The 19,757-nt window shown below is 53.4% G+C and overlaps 6 protein-coding genes across 6 annotated transcripts; 3 read left to right on the forward strand and 3 right to left on the reverse strand.

The window, feature by feature from the left end:
• Nucleotides 1-156: 156 nt before the first annotated feature.
• CORC01_05976 (NADH:flavin oxidoreductase/NADH oxidase) lies at nucleotides 157-1,515 on the forward strand (the record flags this gene model as incomplete). Its single annotated transcript, XM_022617618.1, has 1 exon — nucleotides 157-1,515. The coding sequence occupies one exon, from the start codon at nucleotides 157-159 to the stop codon at nucleotides 1,513-1,515; it is 1,359 nt and encodes a 452-aa protein (XP_022475859.1).
• Nucleotides 1,516-3,403: 1,888 nt separating this feature from the next.
• CORC01_05977 (uncharacterized protein) lies at nucleotides 3,404-3,688 on the reverse strand (the record flags this gene model as incomplete). Its single annotated transcript, XM_022617619.1, has 1 exon — nucleotides 3,404-3,688. The coding sequence occupies one exon, from the start codon at nucleotides 3,686-3,688 to the stop codon at nucleotides 3,404-3,406; it is 285 nt and encodes a 94-aa protein (XP_022475860.1).
• Nucleotides 3,689-6,843: 3,155 nt separating this feature from the next.
• Nucleotides 6,844-7,604, forward strand: CORC01_05978 (uncharacterized protein; the record flags this gene model as incomplete). Its single annotated transcript, XM_022617620.1, has 2 exons — nucleotides 6,844-7,439; nucleotides 7,499-7,604. The coding sequence occupies 2 exons, from the start codon at nucleotides 6,844-6,846 to the stop codon at nucleotides 7,602-7,604; spliced, it is 702 nt and encodes a 233-aa protein (XP_022475861.1).
• Nucleotides 7,605-12,242: 4,638 nt separating this feature from the next.
• Nucleotides 12,243-13,528, forward strand: CORC01_05979 (RTA1 like protein; the record flags this gene model as incomplete). Its single annotated transcript, XM_022617621.1, has 3 exons — nucleotides 12,243-12,613; nucleotides 12,907-13,317; nucleotides 13,384-13,528. 3 exons carry the CDS (start codon nucleotides 12,243-12,245, stop codon nucleotides 13,526-13,528), a joined length of 927 nt encoding a protein of 308 aa, XP_022475862.1.
• Nucleotides 13,529-15,532: 2,004 nt separating this feature from the next.
• On the reverse strand, nucleotides 15,533-17,375 carry CORC01_05980 (uncharacterized protein; the record flags this gene model as incomplete). The annotated part of the gene is made up of 2 exons (XM_022617622.1): nucleotides 15,533-17,167; nucleotides 17,238-17,375. The coding sequence occupies 2 exons, from the start codon at nucleotides 17,373-17,375 to the stop codon at nucleotides 15,533-15,535; spliced, it is 1,773 nt and encodes a 590-aa protein (XP_022475863.1).
• Nucleotides 17,376-18,205: 830 nt separating this feature from the next.
• Nucleotides 18,206-18,724, reverse strand: CORC01_05981 (uncharacterized protein; the record flags this gene model as incomplete). The annotated part of the gene is made up of 1 exon (XM_022617623.1): nucleotides 18,206-18,724. One exon carries the CDS (start codon nucleotides 18,722-18,724, stop codon nucleotides 18,206-18,208), a length of 519 nt encoding a protein of 172 aa, XP_022475864.1.
• Nucleotides 18,725-19,757: the final 1,033 nt, after the last annotated feature.

Raw genomic sequence — 19,757 nt, forward strand, 5'->3', positions numbered from 1 at the left:
ATGTACAGACTTCTGTTCCCTCTGCTATCGTTCGATCGAGTGAACTGTAGAGTTACTGAGTCTAGAGACACGAGTGGCATATTCAACCTCTGCTCCTGAGTCTGTGCCTGATCAGTTACCTATTGAGAGAAGGTCGTCAGTTTTCACAACCTCAAGATGCCTACCCGTTACCCCGGCCGACAGGATGCCGACCCGACGCCTCTAGCCCAACCGCTGAGCTTCCCCTTCTCGACGACCGTCGCCCCCAACCGCCTCATGAAGGGCGCCATGTCGGAGCGCGTGTGCACCTGGGATGTCTCTGACGTTTCCAAACGCGGTGCTCCCACCGAAGAACTCCTGAACCTCTACCGCAACTGGGGCACCGGCAACTGGGGGATCCTACTCTCCGGTAACATCCTCATCGACCCGGCGCACCTTGAAGCACCCGGGAACCCAGTCATCTCCCTCGACCACAAGCCCGTCGAGGGCGACGAGCGCTTTGAGACTTGGCGCCGCGTAGCCGCGGCGGGCAAGGCCGGGGGCTCTCTCTTCCTGGGACAGATCAGCCACCCGGGACGCCAGGTCGTCAGCGCCATCCAACAAAACCCCGTCTCCGCCTCGGACGTGCAGCTGGTGACGGACTTTTGGGGCATGAACTTCGCCAAGCCGCACGCAGCGACGCCGGAAGAGATCGAGAAACTCGCAGAAGGCTTTGTGCACTGCGCCACGTACCTAGAAAAGGCCGGCTTCGACGGCGTCCAGCTCCACGGCGCGCACGGCTACCTGATGGCGCAGTTCCTCTCGCAGACGACCAACAAGCGGACCGACGCGTACGGCGGCCCGCTGCGGAATCGCGCGCGCTTCATCACCGACATCGCCGACGGCATCCGCGCGCGGACGGGTCCCGGGTTCGTCATGGGCATCAAGATCAACAGCGTCGAGTTCCAAGAGTCCGGGTTCACGGTCGACGAGGCCGCGGAGCTGTGCCGGCTCCTGGAGCAGCACGGCTTCGACTTTGTCGAGCTCAGCGGTGGCACGTACGAGAAGTCCGGGTGGCACCACAAGAGGGAAAGCACCAAGGCCCGCGAGGCCTTCTTCCTCGACTTTGCGGAGAAGATTGTGCCGCATGTGAACAAGACCAGGACCTATGTCACGGGCGGCGTCCGCTCGGTCGGCGCCATGGTTGACATCTTGCAGGCCGGGCTCGACGGCGTGGGTATCGGACGGCCTGCGTGTACGGAGCCGAGGTTGCCAAAGGACATATTCGAGAACGGTGTCAAGAGTTGCATCAAGCCCCTGATCGACGAGCAGGATTTTGGTGTTGGAGTCGCCATGTCGGGATCGCAGATGCTGCAGATGGGGCACAACGAGGAGCCTATGGACCCGTCGGATCAGAAGTCGACCGATGGCTTGGTGAAGGAACTCACTGCTTGGAAAGCTCGAGTAGCTGAAAGTAAAGGTCAACTGTACGGCTTCGTCAGGCTAGAGTCGGTCCCCGTGTTCCCATTTGGGAACGCTGCTCCGGCAAGATTGTGATTAGAGTCTCGGTCGTCGTGGGTGTCTGATCGTTGCCTGTACGAAAGGGGCATCAAAGTTCGTACTACCGAGAACTGTCTTAGTTCCTGCCGAGACATGGGATGATTGCTCGCATGGTGGTTCGCCGAGAAGACATGGCGTTGTGTGTAGGTACCTATATAGACAGTGTCTCACCAGACGCGTGCGGATAGGCAAGAGTCAAGGGGCGTTGAGATGAAGAATTCGTTGTGGCAATCGCCCACGAGAAGCCTGCCACTCCGAATAGCACCTTGTAGCACAAAATGGGCCCCGGGACCTGAGCCAGAGTGCCATCGAGAACCGTATGACCATAAAACATGCCGTGATCCCCTTGCGTATTGTTCGCTTGAAGCCATCGTAAGTGACTGGTGGTTGCACGTTATCTCAATAGTTCAATCCGACTAAAGAGGTAGTTAGTGGCTGGAGCACAATAACTGCAGTCTGTCCAAACTGAGCGTCGAGTACCGGGGCCGCGAGTGGTGTTAAATTGTCCGTAAAGTCGGACGTTCTCGCGGTCCCTATGGTGTCAAATCGCAACCTGTTGCATGCGCTCCAGCAGATATATACCAATGGGAAGATAAAGGGAGAAAGTGTGGTGTTACGTTTGCCAGTATATGGTTTTGTGGAGGAAGAAGATTGGGAGCGTGCACGAAACAACATCAACGAAGATCTTCGTCGCTTGAGCAACCCCATTCAATAGGGTAAGGCCAGTCGAAACAAACAGCGAACCCGTAAGACGATTTGCCATCAAGTCAGTCGCAAATTTGGACTTCGTATTATCGTGAGCGCCCCTGAAGTCTGCATGCTGCTTACTGTGTATAAGCCTAGGATCGGCTGGCACATTCCCGGCCCGTAGAACAGCTTTCCTCACGAAGGTGGTTCTGGGAGCATTACTCTTTTTGGGATTTTGCGGGGTCGGGCATGGGTTTTTGAAAATTGCCCGAGATTTGCTCTTCGTATGACCGGATTGCTCCTCTCTTTTTACCTCTGGGCCACGAGGAAGCCCAGCGTCGCGTATTGGATGAGATGCTAGTGGAAAGTAGACTGCGGAGTGAGAACAATTGGGTCGTTTCCACTTGCCTAGAGAAGAGATGGACCTTCCGTGCCTCATTTTAGCACACTTGATGCATCTCGATTCTGAGCTGTCGCACTTGTTCCGATAAGGGAGAGGATAGTGATAGGCAACGGGTATGGAGATCCGAGAAGATTGGCCGCATGAACTACATGTTGATGTCGCGCTGAGCATCTGCTGAAGCGGAGTTGCATGGTTCTTTCAACTCGGCAAGGCCCAGTCCGTCAGTCCATAGATGATCGGAGGTTTTTTCAAGACGAGCAAAGGATCAGCAAGAACAAATCTCTGCTGTACGGATACGTGAGCAAAACCCCACGAACCCATTGTCCATTGCTCGCCAAAAAGACATCAATCAGGTGAATGGACGCCTCTCACCGACAGACTGGTTAGGGCAGATCATTTCTCGTGCGCCAAAACGAAGGAGGATGCCTCTTCTAGCGGGCTATAGAGTATTGCCCGTTGAGTTCATGGCGCTTGTCTGGAAATTACGTTCCCCCCTCTTGGAAAGTGGCCATCCTGCTGGGCTGGTGATCGGTCGAATGACGGGAAAACAGGGTATGGCCGGCTGGCGTGTGGCAGTGTAGCCACTGGCCACGATGGTCGTGTGGCCAAATTGCAGCGGATCTGATGAGGCCGCTGCTGAGAGAGAGAGAGAGAGAGAGAGAGGGCTAGCGAGCGGGGCCCAGGTTTGCAATGGCGCCTTATGTATGGATATTCGTAGAATGGCCGCACTGAGTCGCGGCTGATTAAGGTTATCATTGCTCCTTGAGTCCTGTCAAACGAACCTGGTCTTCGTTTCTAGTGGCCCTCTTGCGGAAAGTAGCCGTAGACGTTGATGTCATGAGCATAGCCAAGCACTTTGGGCCGACCGTCGGCCAGTGCCGTATAGGAACGGATAGAGCAGGGCATTTGCGACGTCATAAAGGTTGAAGCAGCATCGAAGAGCGGTTGAGGGAACATCAGACGATCTTGTGCATCCACAGTGGTGAAACGCGCGAAAGCCAGCTCGCTGAAGCCCTTGGCCTGCCTCGTGGGGCCTATTGAGATACCGCTGATGAAAATCAACAAGGATATGCCGGTCATGTAATTTGCAATTCGTTGTACTGTCGAAACTCGAGCCTCTTCTTTTGTGTAATGATGATGAGGGTCCTGGCACACTACATCGCAGAGACCGTTACACGGTGTCGTGGTAGGACGTTGAGCAACTCGTATGAAGCAAATGACCCGCGAGCACTCAATCAATAAGAATCAAGCACCGCTAGCGATGCGGTTTCTCGACGTGGCGGCGTCTAAACACCACTGCCAAGGTATCGTGGCATACAGGCTGTCAGTCGATGGTGGCTGGTCCAAGAATGAAAAAGACGTCGGGGCTAAGCCGGTTTGAGCGGCATCATGAAGTGCCGGGGCGGTCTAAGGAGACGAATTGGAGATTGAGATTGGCTTTTTGAGCTTGGAAACACACGGGCAGTGGTCCGTGATTCTGAGGTGTTGACAATGCTGATCTCACGACGCTGGATGAAGCCGCAGAGGATTTCGCTGATGGTGGACGTTCATTGAGGGACACAGGGATTGACAGGGGGAAATAGGCTTGGGGATCCAGAGAGGGTCGGTTGGACTGCGACCAGGTTTTGTTCAACCAATGTTAACCCCCATAGGCTTTCCGAGCCTCGTCTCGATTCTCGAGTCCTCTGCTGTCTGCTCTGGCTCTGCTCTGGCGTCCCCGACTCCCGCGGCTCCGTACATCGTGTGAATGTTCCCGTGGGCCGTGGCCACTGGTCGTTTTGGGTGACGGTTTTCTCCTCTTGGAAGATACGGGGATAAATTGACGTGTGGCCCACTGATGGGTGGCTCCTTTTTGAGTGACAGCCATCAGCAGGAAATTAGGCCGCCGTGGAGTTGTTCGAGGAATGGCAAAAGATTGACGACTCCAAGACGGAAAAGGGGAAGTTGTGAACATCATTTACGCTTTCTGGCTTCCAGGTTGTACAGTATGTACATAGGTACCTATCCGTACACTACGGGGAAGAAGAGCACGTACCCAATTAGCTGGATACGTACCGCTCAGCGATGAGCCCAGCACGTGCCAATGATTACCTACGGATAGTCGGACCTGAAATTGTTTTGGCAAACAAAAGTCCACAGCTTCCGCAGTTGTTCCTGCATTAGTTCGAGAGACCAAACGTTTGCGCCACTTCCTCGAGTTATGCCCGATTTGTGCAATGGTACTGCTCCGTACGTACCCCCTGGCCAAACTGTCTTACTATCAGACTTTCTTCCCAAAATGTTCAGGGTCAACGGTCAATCGACAAAGGGTGAGGGGCGAGGCACAGGCACAGGGCACAAGGCATAACAAGGCTTTGCCAAGGGAAATCGGGCCCCCTGTCTCTCTCGACGATGTCTCTCTCTCTCTCTTTCTCTCGCTCTCTCTCTCCTCTCCTCTTTTGGCGGAGAACCCTGTTCCTCGTTTGCTGTCTGCGTTGGCGTCTCTTTATCCTGCTGACATTGCTCGTCCTTCATCTCAACGTCCCGCTACCCGCCTGTCTTGCGGCTTGCCAATCATCTTTCTTAGATGCGCGGCCTCGCTACCTCAGCACTCAGCTCGTCCGCCCTCCAATGTCCTATCTAGCTCTGAACGTCCCCTATGCGACTAATGCTTCGGATTGTCTCTCCTCACAGAACATTCTCTCCCTATCTACGAAGCCAGTCTCATTTACAGCAACGTGTTCGGGCTCGCTCCCGCATTCCTCAGGGAAACCTTCTCTCAACCTCCTCCAATCTCTCTGAATCTCGTCTCACTCTCATTCGTGCTGACCTGGACGCATTTCGGAGACTGACAACCACTATGTCCAGCCGGCAAGACAGGGCAAGGCGAGGCGAGTGAGCGAAATAACGACGGCCTACGGAGGTAGATCTGCGAGACTACAGATACTCTGTCACTCAGGTACCGAGTACGGCAGCATGGCCATCGGCTCGCACAACTTCACACCCTGGCCACCTGTATCGCGTACAAGGTCTCACCGAACCTCCCACTTGCCCAATCAGACATCTTATCCCTGTCACCATTCAACGTGCCACTTTTTGGGTCACCTTCAAACATTGTTCCATGGTCCTTGATTGATTGACTCGTGCTCGGTAACCTTGCCTCCAACCTCCCAGGATCCTCGGGATCAGAGGAGGCACAGAGCGTTGACCAAATCTCAAGAGGTTCCGAGATTGGCGAACCCGGCCACGAACAGCCACTTTCACTGTTGTCACCGCCAGTGTGCAAACGCTCAAAGCCGTCATCAGAGTTGCCCAGCTGGCCGTTCAACACGCGCCCACGATCCGTCACCTGATACTAGCGTCAGCGGCTTTTCTTCTGCAAGTGTATGGATTCATGACCTCTCTATCCGTTTCGTTGGCGCAAGTGGTCATCGTACAATCAGGATAGAGCGAAATTGCGGTGCTCGATTCATTGATCACACGAACGAGGAAAGTGAAGGAGGCGTCAAAGCCGGCGTACAGCTCCAGCGGCTACCATCAAGGAATGTCACCCTATCCTGTCGTGTTCTCGACCCTCAATAAGCGCTCTCAACTCTTCTCTCTCCTTACCACAGGCTACAGAAGCACATAATGCAGTCCAGCAAATAAGGTGGTGGCAACGGCATTTTCCCTTCTGTTCTGCCATTAAAGTAGCGCTATGCAGATGGGATCTAACCCCGGCCTAGAGTCCCAGCGGAAAGGCCGGGGTGAGAACAAGGGTAGGTTGCTCGGCCTGGTCTCTACGGGCCAATTCGTCCAAATGCTGTCATCCCATCTCTCCACCAAACCCCTGGATTAGCGTTCATGGGGCTGGATTTTAGCAGGCGTTGTGTAATTTCCCACTCTGTGCCTCGTTCCATGTCACTGCCGCTCGCTCTCACTTGCTGCTGCTGGGCGTCGGCGGAGTGCCTGGCGGAGGAAACGGGAGGGGAGCTGACTGACTCTCTCAGACCGGGGAGAGGGGGCCGTTTGGATGAAGGACGCGCACTTGTCCAACATTGCTATTAATATGCTGCCGTCCTCCTCGTTCGCTTCACACTATCTCTTTCTTCCCTCTCCAGCCAAGCAAGCCTCATCAATCTCAAGCATCCGCTTTTGACTCAACTTTGACTTCGGTCGTCCACTCTTTACCAAAGCTCTTGGCTTAAAAAACACTCGCTCTCTTAATTCAACAAACAACTTCGTTTTCCACAACCTCCCCAATACCTCTATTCAAAATGCGTTACGCTGTTGCTGTCCTCGCCGTCGCTGGTGCCGTCTTGGCCACCGCTGACGAGCCCGCTTCCACCGTTTACTCCACCGAGTACTTCACCATCACCTCCTGCGCTCCCGAGGTCACGAACTGCCCTGCCCGCAGCACCGTCGTCTCCTCCAGCGTCGTCGCCGTGTCCACCTCCGCTGAAGCCTCCGTCACCGTGTCCGGCGCCGAGCCCGTCGAGACCGCTCCCGTCGTCGTTCCTCCCTCCGCCAGCGGCAGCGCCTCCATCACCGCCGTCCCTACCCCGTCCGAGGCTGTCACCCCTAGCGAGTCTATCACCGAGACCGGCGCTGCTCCCTCCGTCTCTGCCACCGGCGGCGTTGCTCCCTCCGTCTCCGTCACTGGTGGTGTTGCTCCCTCTGTCTCCGTCCCCGCCACCCTGGCCACCAGCGCTACCTCCGTCTGCAGCGGAATCACCGTCAAGACCATCTCTACCAGCGTTACCACCGTCATCCCCACCGTCATCTACGAGACTGTCCAGGCCTCTTGCCCTACCTCCGCCCCCAGCCAGCCCTCTGCGACTATCCCTGGTGTCCCTATTGGTGGCAACGGAACGTGAGTACTGCCCTGTTGTGATTTTGGAAAAAGGAGCAAAACAACTAACTCTTAATCAGCACTGTTTCCCCCACCAAGACTCCCGTTATTGCCGGTGCTGCTGGTCTGACCGGATCCGCCATGCTGGCCGCTGTCGCCGGTGTTGCCGCCTTCGTCTTCGCATAAATGTCTTCTTCTCCTGGACAACTCTTCTGAGGAAAAGCCAACCAAGGCTACGGCAGTTTACGATGAAATCTAACGGGTGTTCTTTTGCTGGGGAGTATAAGAGGAAATGTAAAAAAGAGCCTCGTTTCTCTTTGTACATTGTATCTTAACGGAATGGCAAAAAAATACCATTTGTACCTAATCTTCTAATTGTATCTGGGGGACGCCCGGGGAAACAAGCCAAGTAAAGTCACCTTGCGATTGAGACATCGAGCGCGAGGGCCTGGACTGGCTGTGTCACGGACGGCCTGGCTTTAACGACGAAGTGTTTGGGGAACATCTGTACGAAAAGTGCCAATCCGCAACGTGACATTCGCTGCTCTGAGTGGTTGGCGACAGTAAGATCGGGAGGGGGGGGATGTTTCTTCAAGTGAGGTGACATCCGCCATACAGCGATCTTCCCCGGACTTCAAAGCTCCAAATGGGCAATTCAACGCAGCTTTCCGCGTTGATCATCACCGCGGACGACTCCGAAATCACCACTTCACAGTCTACACACCGATCGAAACATCAACAGACGAAATACGGACCGTAAGCACCAGTCGAATGGAACCGAACCACCAACAGTTCAGACGACTTTTTCCAAAGATTTCTTCTCGTCTATGCAGGGAACAAGGAGGAGGGAAGGGGGGTGTGATGATTGATCGCCCTTTTAAAATTATGCTAACCGCGCACCCCCCCTGCCCTCATGCATATGGGTGTGGGAAATCCCCTCGGATCAACTTGAGGGACTTTCGGGAAATTACGATTTGGACGAACGGGTGTGCGTGATTGGATGGATGGGGCCCCGGTTCAATTTGGACGAAACGCTGGGCTCCGCCCAATGGGATGAACGGCTTCCCCGACAAAGTCAACTGCACAATTGTTCGGTTTCCCATCATTATGCACGTCGAAGAGGAGGGCGCTACAGCAAACCTGCGGTCAAGGTTCACCGCGGAACACGAAGATGAGGGAGGGGAATGTCCATCTATGCGATGGATCATGGGGGATTTGGGGCGCTGGAAAAGGAAGGCCATGGATGAATGAGTTTGGAAGTTTTGAACTCATTTATATTGTACGTTTTCACTGCCCATTTCTCAAGGATGCAAGGCGCAGTTCCGGCCTTCATTTCGGGGGATATTCTTCTTGTTCTTTTTTTGGTCGCCGACGTTGGGGGTCCAGTGGCTCCCTCATGCAAAGTTGCAAATCTCTCTCCCACTTTTGTCATACGCGGTTACGCCGTTACTGCGACGTCTATCCGTAGAGTCTGGGGAGATGAGAGGGAGGAGGTTACATTGGGCCCATTGGGTGTGCGGTGCACGGTCGCTCTCGGTCTGTTCCGAGGAGATCCGTACCATGGATCGACAATTGCGTTTGCCGCAACGTCTGATGTTGTGCCGTGGGCATGCCGTATTGGTGTTGGTGATCGACGGTGCGCATTGGATCTTGCGCTGTTCCCGCTGCCATCTGATAGGTCATGAATTCATTCCGGTTACCAGACTTTGAAAAGATGGAATTCTGCCTGCACACCTTTCATCTACCTGGCTGAGCGAGGCTCGGGGCTTGAGCGGTCAAGATGGCCCTTCCATTGTGGATCGAGAGTCGCTTGTTTGTTGTTTGGACAACTCCATCCAGTCAGTCACCGATACTCATGTCTTCATCTTCGAGGCGCAGAGGCGACGGTGGGAAAGATTGTGTCTGTATCGTGTATTCCAGACATCCTTTCAGACAACCTTTCCCTGCCGCATCATGCGTCTCACAGCTGCCGCACTAGCATCGTGTACAGGAGGCAATTCGAATTACGAATTCATCGTCGGGTACTATATTTTGCATTTTGCAGCATGCTGTACAAACTTTCTTGATATTGCATAGGCGCTCATGGGAGGGCATTGAACTCCCTCCGGTCCAGACAACCCGGCCTGAAAAGTTGCAATAGACCAAACTGGTCTGCCGATGTTGTCTCCTTTTTTTTAAAAAAAAAAAGAAAGAAAAAAAAAAGTACTCTTGTTTCAATCACTTGATTTATGTCTGTGGTTTGTGTCGGTTGCAACGTAATTCGAAGATTTTCTCCCTTTTGTACTTGGAGTGATTGCTCAGTCAAGGCAAGGTGGCTTTCCTGAGTGGACATGTTTGGAATACATTCTCCTTCCACTCACCGAGGCTGCAGTTTGGCAAACGACTTGAGACCCATGCTTGCCAAGACAACATAGGGTCAGCCTGAAGATAGCCCTCACCTGAAGGCTGTGACTGCGCCCCGAGGCAACATTGCCGCGACCCGGTGTACAGCAGAAACCAATCCGATGGCCAGAAATCAACGACAAATCTCAGGCAAAGACGAAGGGTCAAGTGTACGAATTATTCTTCGCTTTTCGAGTAGCGGCTTGTTGTTTGCTCCCCCTTTCCTTTAATGAGTCGTTTTCTCGGCCACGTCCGATCCGTGCCAACGGTAGTTCCCTCGTATCGAGCACGGGTGACCTTGATGGCCACTCAGGCTCTGCGAATATATTGCAGCGACTTTTACGCAACCTCTAGTTTCGTTTGTGTGTGAAGGTCAAACATAGAATTGCTTGTTCTCCACCTGGGCAAGACCACACTCGATTTTACCAACGCAGCGCACCCTTCTCTTACTTCTCTAAAAGCAAAAGGGACCATGTTGTTCTTGCCTTTGAAGACGCATAGCTACAGTCTTAATCGATTCGAGATCAACATCGCTTTGCAGGTATCCGAGATCTAGGATACAGAAGAAAGATGCGTCTGGCCAAAGTCGTGTGTTTATTGCATCGGGACTTTGCCGCTTCAGATACGGCCCCACTTAGGTTGGTCCGGGACGGCGGTGACCATGGGCCGAGAACTCGGCCCTATGGATGCGTCGAGGGTCCCACTCTGCATATCCGTCTTACTACCTTAATTGTATCCATCAAACGGCCATCTGCAGTTGGACAATGGGGCAACGGCCTCATCGGAGTCATCAGTGTGGACGATAATGTTTGAAGGAACGAATTGCCCTGCAAAGGGGGTTCTTCAAGGGATCAGGGATCGCCATGACAAGGCTTTTACAATTCTCCGATGGGTAGGACAAATACTTTGTTTTTTTCTGCTTTTTGAAATTGGCTGTGTAAATACCAGGTAGACAGACACAAGTACACTTTGTGGCTTCTATAGCATATTCGACCGTTCCTCTAGCCCTGGCGTTCGGCATCCAGGCATCGGAGCTTAAGTAACCAACGACACAACGGATCGCCGACGCCGACTCCGACACCGAAACCCCGGGGTCCGATGGCCGCGGCTCAGTTAGCCCAGTGATGGCTTGACCGCCAGCACAGGATAGGTTCACGCAGCAACTCCAGCGGCCATACCAGTTCCAGAATCCAGCAGCAGCTTCAAAGCAACCAAGCATCGTCGATGACACGTCGACTTTCAGACCGGTCTCCTTAACCATTGGGACATCGTCAGCAAAATATGCAAGCACTCCCGCCCGCCCCAGCCCTGCAGCCTCGAATCATCCCACGTCCGTTATCAGCACCGCCAACCGGGAAAGCCACGCGCATCATCCCAAAACTATCACTCCTGCATTATAGCCGAACGGCTTACTTTTATCCCGACCCAGTCGTCATCGGAAAACGGACTGCCATCCGTCTTGCTGGGACGGGCGAGTAAAATACCTACCTGCGTTACACTAGTAGTCTACTGTACCTAGCTTGCTAGCGTGGTCGTCTCCACTCTCGCACTCGCTTAATTTAAGCGAAGACAACCAAACAGCCAGCCGCGATGATCGAAGCCAGACAAGCCTTCCACCTTTCGTTGTTGGCCTCGAGAAGGCGCAATGTCTTGCCTGGTGCTCGAGGATCCAAGGGAGTCAACGGAAGGACGGAGGCTGGGAGCTGCCTTTGCCGTTTGCGCACCCAACCAGGGTGTGTGGAATCAGCCTCCTGTTTGGTTTCCCCCTCTCACCGTCCACATCGGCCATCATCCTCCCTGGCGGCCTAGGCAAGCCACCCGCCCGATGCAAGATTCAAACACTTGTCTCTGCCCTCCCGTCGATGCGGATGCGAGAGAAATCGCACTGCCTTTCCTCACGCGCCTGTCACCTGCAAGACTGGGCGTTTTCTTCCCGCGCCAAGATGCTTTTTCCCCATCCACTTACCCTCCGCTAGGTATGCGAGCTTATTCCTGATCTCTCCAAGAGAATGCGAGAGCCATGTTCTTGGTATCTGGTCACTAGTGGTGACGAAGCTGTCCCATCTGCGCTGATCCAGCCCAGTAGCACGGTTTAGCGAGTAGAGCGAAATGAGAACACTCCCTATCAATGGCTCTCCCTGCAGAAGCATATATATCATCTGCCTCTTCCCATGCTCGAAATGGGTGAAATGTTTGCTTGTTGATTCCATTAACCAAGGCCCGAGCTTGACGCATCCGACTTTTAAGACATCCCCTTGACCCTCTGGCACGTAAACAGATCGAACAGAGAAAAAGAGCTTTCCAACCGACTGGCTGACTCTTCACTCTCCTCGACTACTCTTCACACTATTCGTCTTTGCTGCTGCTTCCTACTTCGTCAGAAGAGGACTTCTAAACCCCCAAAAGAAGAACACCACGTCTCAAGCATCACTCTCGTTCACAATGGCCGGCCCTCCGCCCCCTCTCCCGCCCTACATCATAACCTTTGGGCCCAAATCCAACTGCACCCTCGACATCTGCCCGCTCGAGTACAGCCTGTACAAGTACCGCCCAAACCTCGCCGTCAACATCCTCTTCCTCGCCCTCTTCGCCCTCGCCGGCGCCGTACATGTCGTTCTCGGCATCAAGTGGCGGCAGTGGTGGTTCATGGCCTTCATGCTCGCCGGCTGCCTCAGCGAGATTGTCGGCTACGTCGGCCGCATCATCATGTACAAGAACCCGTTCGAGTTCATCGCCTTTATGCTCCAAATCGTCTTCATCACGAGCGGTCCCGTCTACTACACCGCCGCCATCTATGTTACCATTTCAAAAGCGTAAGTGTTGTTTTATTTTTATTTTTTTGGGACTCGTATTGTGGTTTCCAGTTCAAGTTTCGCGCTCATTGCTTTTTCTCGGTTCTCATTCTCTTTTTCTACTTCTCCCCGTGAGGGCTCCTTGACAGCTGCCTCATCAGCGCACCCCCTTGCCTTCTTACACCGCACGTCATCATCTTAGAATATGTGCATTTGAGTCTTCCTCCCGGACGAAAAGCAAGCATGACGGCCCAATATAGCACCGCCACATTACTTTGAGACACATCAAAACTGACTCGGCTACTCCCTCATAGCATCGAATCCTTCGCGCCGGAGCTCTCCCGCATCCCCACAAAGTACATCTACTGGCTCTTCATCTCCTTTGACGTCTTCTGCCTCGTCCTGCAGGCCGCCGGCGGCGCGCTGAGCACCACCTCAAAAGGAAGCTCCGACACGGGCGTCGACCTCGCCATGGCGGGGTTGGTCATCCAGGTCGTCGTCCTCGTCACCTTTTGCTCGCTCTTTGCAGACTACATGATCCGCTACACGCGGTCCGACGTTGCGCGCAAGCTCACGCGCCGGGAGAAGACGTTTTTCGGGTTCCTGGCGTTGGCAATCGTGCTCATCCTTGCGCGGTGCGCGTACCGCGTGGACGAACTGAGCGAGGGATACTCGAACTCTGACAAGATTACGAATGAGGGCTTGTTTATCGGGTTGGAGGGAGTGTGAGTTTTCTTTTTCCCCCATGAAAGCAGTCTCCTTGGTGGCCTTATGCTGACTTGTCCTCCCAGCCTCATCATCTGCGCTGTGTTTGCGCTGTGCCTTGGACACCCCGGGCTTCTATTCGGTAAGAACAAGGCCACAAACGTTGTAAGAAAGGAGTCGAGTGTGGAGAGCGGGACCGAAAGTGGCACGACGGAGACGAAGCACAAGTGATTAGGGTGTCATTCTGCCGCAGAGCGGAGCTAGATTCAAGAGCGTCCTTTCTCTTTGCCTTTATTTTCCTCATTTGTGTGTACGTCCTTGCGCGTACATGGAAGCGTAGCTCTGTTATTTGGTTGGTTTTTATTTCCGAGGCATTAGAAGCGCTACTAGTATGACATGTACGCATAGACACGGCGATGAACGACATTGAAGAATACTTATTGAAGCATCACACAAATCTCGGTCAACGATAGAGCCTCCTGAATTGAAAATGACTTAGCCTGGATATAGTCATCAACCTGGGTACTCTCAGTGCCATTCTACAAATACTGCAAAGCAATTGCGGGTTGGATCGGTGGCATCGACAGCGTGATTCAGTTTGTTCAACGGGCGTTGTCCTAGTTCGCGTCGTCGAACTAGTTGACAGCGGCTGGCTAGGCGGTATAGAAACTCTTGCCGTACATAGCAAAGGAATAAACCTCAAATGAGGAGGACTGGCAAGTACTGACTCAATGTGGCGGCATTGGCTATAAGGAGACGAAGCCTTGGGGACGTCAACACGTTCACAACTTCGTCGCCAGCGACCCCTTCGCAGACCTACTGTATATGTAAAGGCTTCACCAAACGAGCAGAGTCAAAGTTATGATCACCAACTGCGGGATTCGTCCTTCTAGTCCTCGCGTTGGCGCAACCTAAGATCTCCGCCCTAGGAGGATGGGGCTATTGCTTTTTCTCCCTCCCAGCATTGTCCCTCATTACTGCCGCCTCCGCCCCGGTCGGCGTCGTTATTCTCATCTCTTTCAGTAGCAGCTACTACGAGACTACTATGCTGTGCTTGTAGCTCTCCCGCTAGAGAAAAGGATACTCAAGTTCATGTCCCTGATGCTCCTCGGGCCTGTCCCAGTCTTCTTCCTTCTCCAGCTCTGGGAGGGGCACCAATAACCCAGCCAGGGCCACTCCATCCCCATCCTGTCTGTCTCTTGACCCCAAAGAACGATCCGTTGCTTAAGTCGCAGCGGAGCAATAGGAGAATGTGCTAGAAGGTCTCGTGGAGCTCAATCGAGAGCTAAAGGAGAGTAAAATGGGTGCTATTGTCAGCTGGGCAGAATGAAATTCATCCAGCAACACTTTTCATGATCTTCCCTAGAGTCTTCATTATATGCACACCCGTCACACGGCGACGGATTCCAGGTTAAATCGAGAGTCCCAGCCATAGTAGTGGCTCTCTAGCCCGTAAAGTAAGCTGCCAATGCCGATGATGATGGTGCGATAGGCCAAGGAGATTGGTACGCCGATGACGCGCCGTTCAAGTCCGCCGCTTAACCACTCTTACTCTTTTCTCTAGTTTGCTAATGTTTTTGAGTAGGTATTTCGTAGTTCGGAGGGTGAGTTTCAACAGAAACCAATCTGTCAAGAATGAACTTGACCTTTGAGCAAAGATGTCTTGCGTAAATTGCTTCGTAAGATAAGATTACCACTCCCCGATAGGACGACATACTAGCTCTATTGAAACGACAAGATGCGCGCTGGGCCACTAAAAAAGCATGGCCAAGACGATTTACTACCGTTATTACGAAGACACGGCATCCCAAACAGTCCTTCGCACAACTGTCATCACATGATCAGCTTCCCCAAATACATCTCGCCATGTCATAGAAAACGGGCACACCAACATTGCACACTACCTCGATTACAACGTGTATGAATAACGTGTGATTGGGGGGAGGGGGGTCGGCTTGTGAATATTTCAGCAGTCCCAGATGAAGAATAAAGGAACTCGAGGGTACCTTGCCCTATGGACAATTTCCTTACGAGGCAGATGGGCCTGAGTAAGCCTAGTGACTGGTGTTACAACCAAATTCTTCAATTGTCTCCTCCCATCTTCAAAATCATTCTCCAATAAATCGTACAAATTCGTGATTAAATCGTACAAGCCCTCCCGGGTAAATTCTATCAACGACATTCCCGTAAACAACTCTTATGATATATCTCCTGCCTCTCAATCAATATCCGCCGTTATTGACCTCCTACAGCGCGTCCCACCGCCCCGGCAATCTCCCCAAACAAAACGCCCTTGAACACGCTCTCTCCCATGTTCTGCGTCCAGTGGCCCGCCTTGGAGAGCTTCTCCTTCCAGAGCTTCTTCTGCTGCGGCGCCAGGTCCTCCCAGCTCACCGCGGGACCGTATACCTCCTCATCATGCACAGCGGCCTGAAATCTGGGGACGGGGTCTTCTTCAACATGCGTGGGGCTAACGACGTCCTCGCGAATGACGATCGGGTCTCCTTGCACAGCGTGGACGTCGCCGATGATAGACGTGAGGAATTCGTTGGGCACATTCGCGACGGAGCCGCGACCGGGAAGGATGCGTGGTTGAATTGCGCCCATGGTTTCGAGGCCGAGTTGGAAGAGGATAGCCAGCACAAGGACGAGGACCGTCGTCGCTGCGAGCCAAGTCTTGGACCACTTGCGGGGTTGGAGGGCAACCGCATACCGCTGGGGGCGCGGCGGACCGCCCTTGCGGATGGGGGCGTCTCTGTCGGTGAACTTTTTCAGAAGAATGGAGTGCACGATAACCGTATTCTTCATCGAGATACTCGCCAATTTGATGTATTGAGGGCGGGCAGTGGTCTTGGGTGGAATGTAGTGCGAGAGGGCGACGTTTGTGATCTGCAGAGGATGCACATCCTTCAACGTCGTGAGCAGATCAAAGTCGACGAGCAGGTCTATGCTCGAATGCGCCATATGCTCGAGCGTGAAGAGTGATATCGACCGATCCTGACCAACCGCAGCGACAAGGAATTGCGCATTGCCGATTTTGGCACCAGGAGCCGAAGGCGGAGTGAGATTCCGCGCAGCAATGGTTGTCACTTGGTTCACTGCGCGAGGCAGCTTGACCGACGCCGCCAAGCGCCCAGGCTCGTCCTCCTTAATTGGCAATCGGATTCCGAGGAGGATTGCACCAGCCCGCTTGGGGATGTTGGTACCTGCCAATACAAAGTCTTTAGAGAGATACCGGATTGACCGGAAATTGGCCCAGGTGCCAGCGCTGTCCTCCTTGATTTCAAAGGCATGGTGAGGACCGTCAATCTCAGACTTTGTGACATTGATGACGAACAACTCGCGCTCGTCGCAATATGCGACCTGGTACGAGTCGTCCCCAGTCTGAATGACGTCCACGTCCACGGGTTCCTTGGAAACGTCCAACTGTCCGAGGATCTTGGGCTTGGTAGCACTCCCAGATGAGATCTCAAAAATCGCAATCTGGGACTGCTTGGCCAAACCCGTCGCCACGACGCCGAGCTGCTTCTCGCCGTACGGCGCAGAGAGCCGGAGGACGCGTTGGTACGCATCTTTGTCGACCTCGTTGTAGGCGAAGATGGAGGTGCGCGAGAGCTCAGCCAGGCTCACACTTGGGGCGTTGGCTCCGGCCGAGACGCGCGCCTTGCTCTGCTCGATGCCGAAGGCGCGGAAGTGCTCGTTCTTGCCCTTCTCGACCTCGGCGGGGCTCGAGTTGATGCCGGCGTAGAGGTAGCTCGTCCTGCCCTTCTTGGGACCGGCGGCGAGGGTCATGACGCTGTCCTCATTACGGCTGAGGTCGGCCTCGCCACTGATGCGCAGTTCATCCTTGGCCGAGGTGTCGATCACTGTCTGCGGCGTACAAGGTCAGTCGCACGAAGGCAGGAAGGTGGGGAGATTTCAGAGCGAGGGGATGACGAACAATCTTGTTGGCGACGCCGCTCCGGTTAGCACCACCTCCACCGCCGATGAGGAGCCGATTCGCATCTTGAGGGTCGAATTCGCAGGCATAGGGGAGGTAGTCGAGGGAGAGCTTCGCAGTCTCGAAGGGGGGAGCCATGTTGGCGAATCTGACGGCGGTCTTGGCGGGGAGACGTTCCCTGCAACTGGCTGGGGATAGGTCCGAGGTATTAGGGGAGGATTCGATCTGATGAGTTTACGTATTAATCGTCAGAGAACCATGGCTGACTGGAGGCTCAGTTGCGTAGCGTGGGCTGGGTGAGCAGTGGTGTGGACGAACGATGACGTTGGGACGCGGAAAAAAAAGAGTTGGCCAGATGGCCTTGCCAAGTTCGGAGTGGAGGGGGGCAACGTCAGTTGCCTCAGCTCGAGTGCTGGTCTGGAGCCTCTCCACGTGTGTTAGTGCAAGTAAGCTCAGCTGGGGCACGGGGCAGGCAACCTAAAGCTGTCAGAGCTCAGCTGGGGGAGGTTCGTTGGTTGATCCAAAGACCCCTGCTCTTCTTCTTCTCACTGGCTGCGTTGGCCATTTTTACCCATTTTTCTCCTTCCTCCCTAGAACCAGCTCCTCGGAGCCGCCAAGATGTGCGAACTTCACATCATCGGATTAGCAGTCCCAGTCTGGCTTTTCTTTGGTCCTTTGGCTAGTGAAACCTTTTGTTGTCGACTCTTAAACAACATTTAGCATGGAAACATATGAAAGACCATGAAGTCAGTATATCTGTGGTATCGTTGGTAGAGGCAATCGCTGGTGGTCTCTTCCTAGATGACTTTGTGCCCTTAATTAGGATATGCCGTTCTCATTCCCAAACCGAACCGCAATTTACCCTCACCGGCACGGTGTACTAGTAGCATGGTCTTGTCGCCTCCAAAGATGCCCATCTCGTCAAGGCCTCAAGCCTTTCTCAAAAGCCTGCCCCATTATCTCTTCCTTTACTGCATGCTGCTGCGCGTGAACGAGTGCCACAGGTCTTCTGCCACATGGAGCTGATACAGCCTATGAGGAGGCAGGCCAAGCTCAGAGTCGCAATCGGGGTCCATGTTGGCCAGCTTGTTCGACTCCAGGGGGCGAACAGTCTTCCCATTGGGTGAGATTGACTGTTGATCTTGACGACTCTGCGGCTGCTGGGCCTGTTGAGTCTGTTGACTTTGTTGATTCTGAGAAGACTGCTGCTGATTCATGGAGCCCTGCAACTGAGCCTGTGCCATCATCTCATTGCGTCGGTGGGTCTGGTCCCGAATGTGTCTCATAGCTTTGGCATCGAGGCGACGCTGCCTCATTTTGCGAGCCATCTCGCTGCAGTCATGACAGAGCTGATCCGTGAGGCTGGTATGCTGGGATGGCTGGCGATGGATGCAGCCAGATCCTATGGATTTGCGACCCTTGGTGCAGTCATAGGTAACGCACTCCACATGCTGGCACGCATAGGTGTAGAAGACGTTCTGGCACATCTTGGCAGTGATGACTAGCTCACATGACAGATTAGTGAATTTCTTTAAATTACAAAGGGAAATAAGTGGCCTTACTTGATCTTCTTGGATGATAGTCTTGATTAGATGATGGGATATTTCCGGTAACTAACGTATGAGTGACCGTCTTTATTGAGGTCAAAGACGGAAGTTTCGATACGGACAGGAAATGAAGTGTTGTGTCGGCAAGATCGTCAGACTGGTTTCTGGGTATGGTCAAAGAAAGACCGTTGAAGAGGTAGTCGACGGTAGAAGTGAAGGTGCCGAATTAAGTAACGTAGACGACCATCTTCAAAAGTGGGAGAGAGATCTGCGAGGTTGCAAGGTGCCTGGGCTGTTCTTTGAGGTGAAGTGAATACGCAAGACGACGTTTGAGACCGAGAAAGATGCCGTACTTCCTTCCTGTTGTGCTCGATGGAAGGTGCGATCGGATATTTTTCCTAAGAGACTGTAGTTCCAGGCTCCGGTGGAATCTCTGCGATATTTCCGGGCTTCCACGGGTTGTATGCTTAAAGTTCAGCAGGAGTCGAGGTTTTAGGGGTCTGTCTGCAAAGTCTTGGAAGATGTGGAAAGTTCGTCAAGATAGTGACTGAACAATGGTTGAAGCAAGCTTAGAGGTAAGGATCCAATTGCCTTGGATAGAAAAGATGATGTTGGAATAATTCAGTGCTGTTGAAAGGGAAAAGTGATTGGGATTAGGTTTGGAAGGTGCTTAGTATTGAAGGTGAAGGTGGAGGAGCCTCAAAGAGGGGAAAGTGCGAGTACGGGTGAACTCACCAAATCGAAGGATCGCTTGAGTTTTGCTTGGCCCTCTGCACCTGGCAAAATTAGATGTGTACCGGCCGATCGCATGGATATATCCAATAATGTGAGGGTAGGTTCTGCTTGGAAATCCCGAAGTCTCTAGCGTGATGTTGCTGAGGAGCAGGTTTGGTCGTGTTGTTGAAAATCGGGGCTGATCTTGTACTCACCGGAAAGGGGACTCTCGGTCGAAGGAGTCGCCTAGACGCTCTTC

Source organism: Colletotrichum orchidophilum, assembly GCF_001831195.1.
Source record: "Colletotrichum orchidophilum strain IMI 309357 chromosome Unknown Scaffold_43.1, whole genome shotgun sequence".
NCBI classification, from domain to species: domain Eukaryota; kingdom Fungi; phylum Ascomycota; class Sordariomycetes; order Glomerellales; family Glomerellaceae; genus Colletotrichum; species Colletotrichum orchidophilum.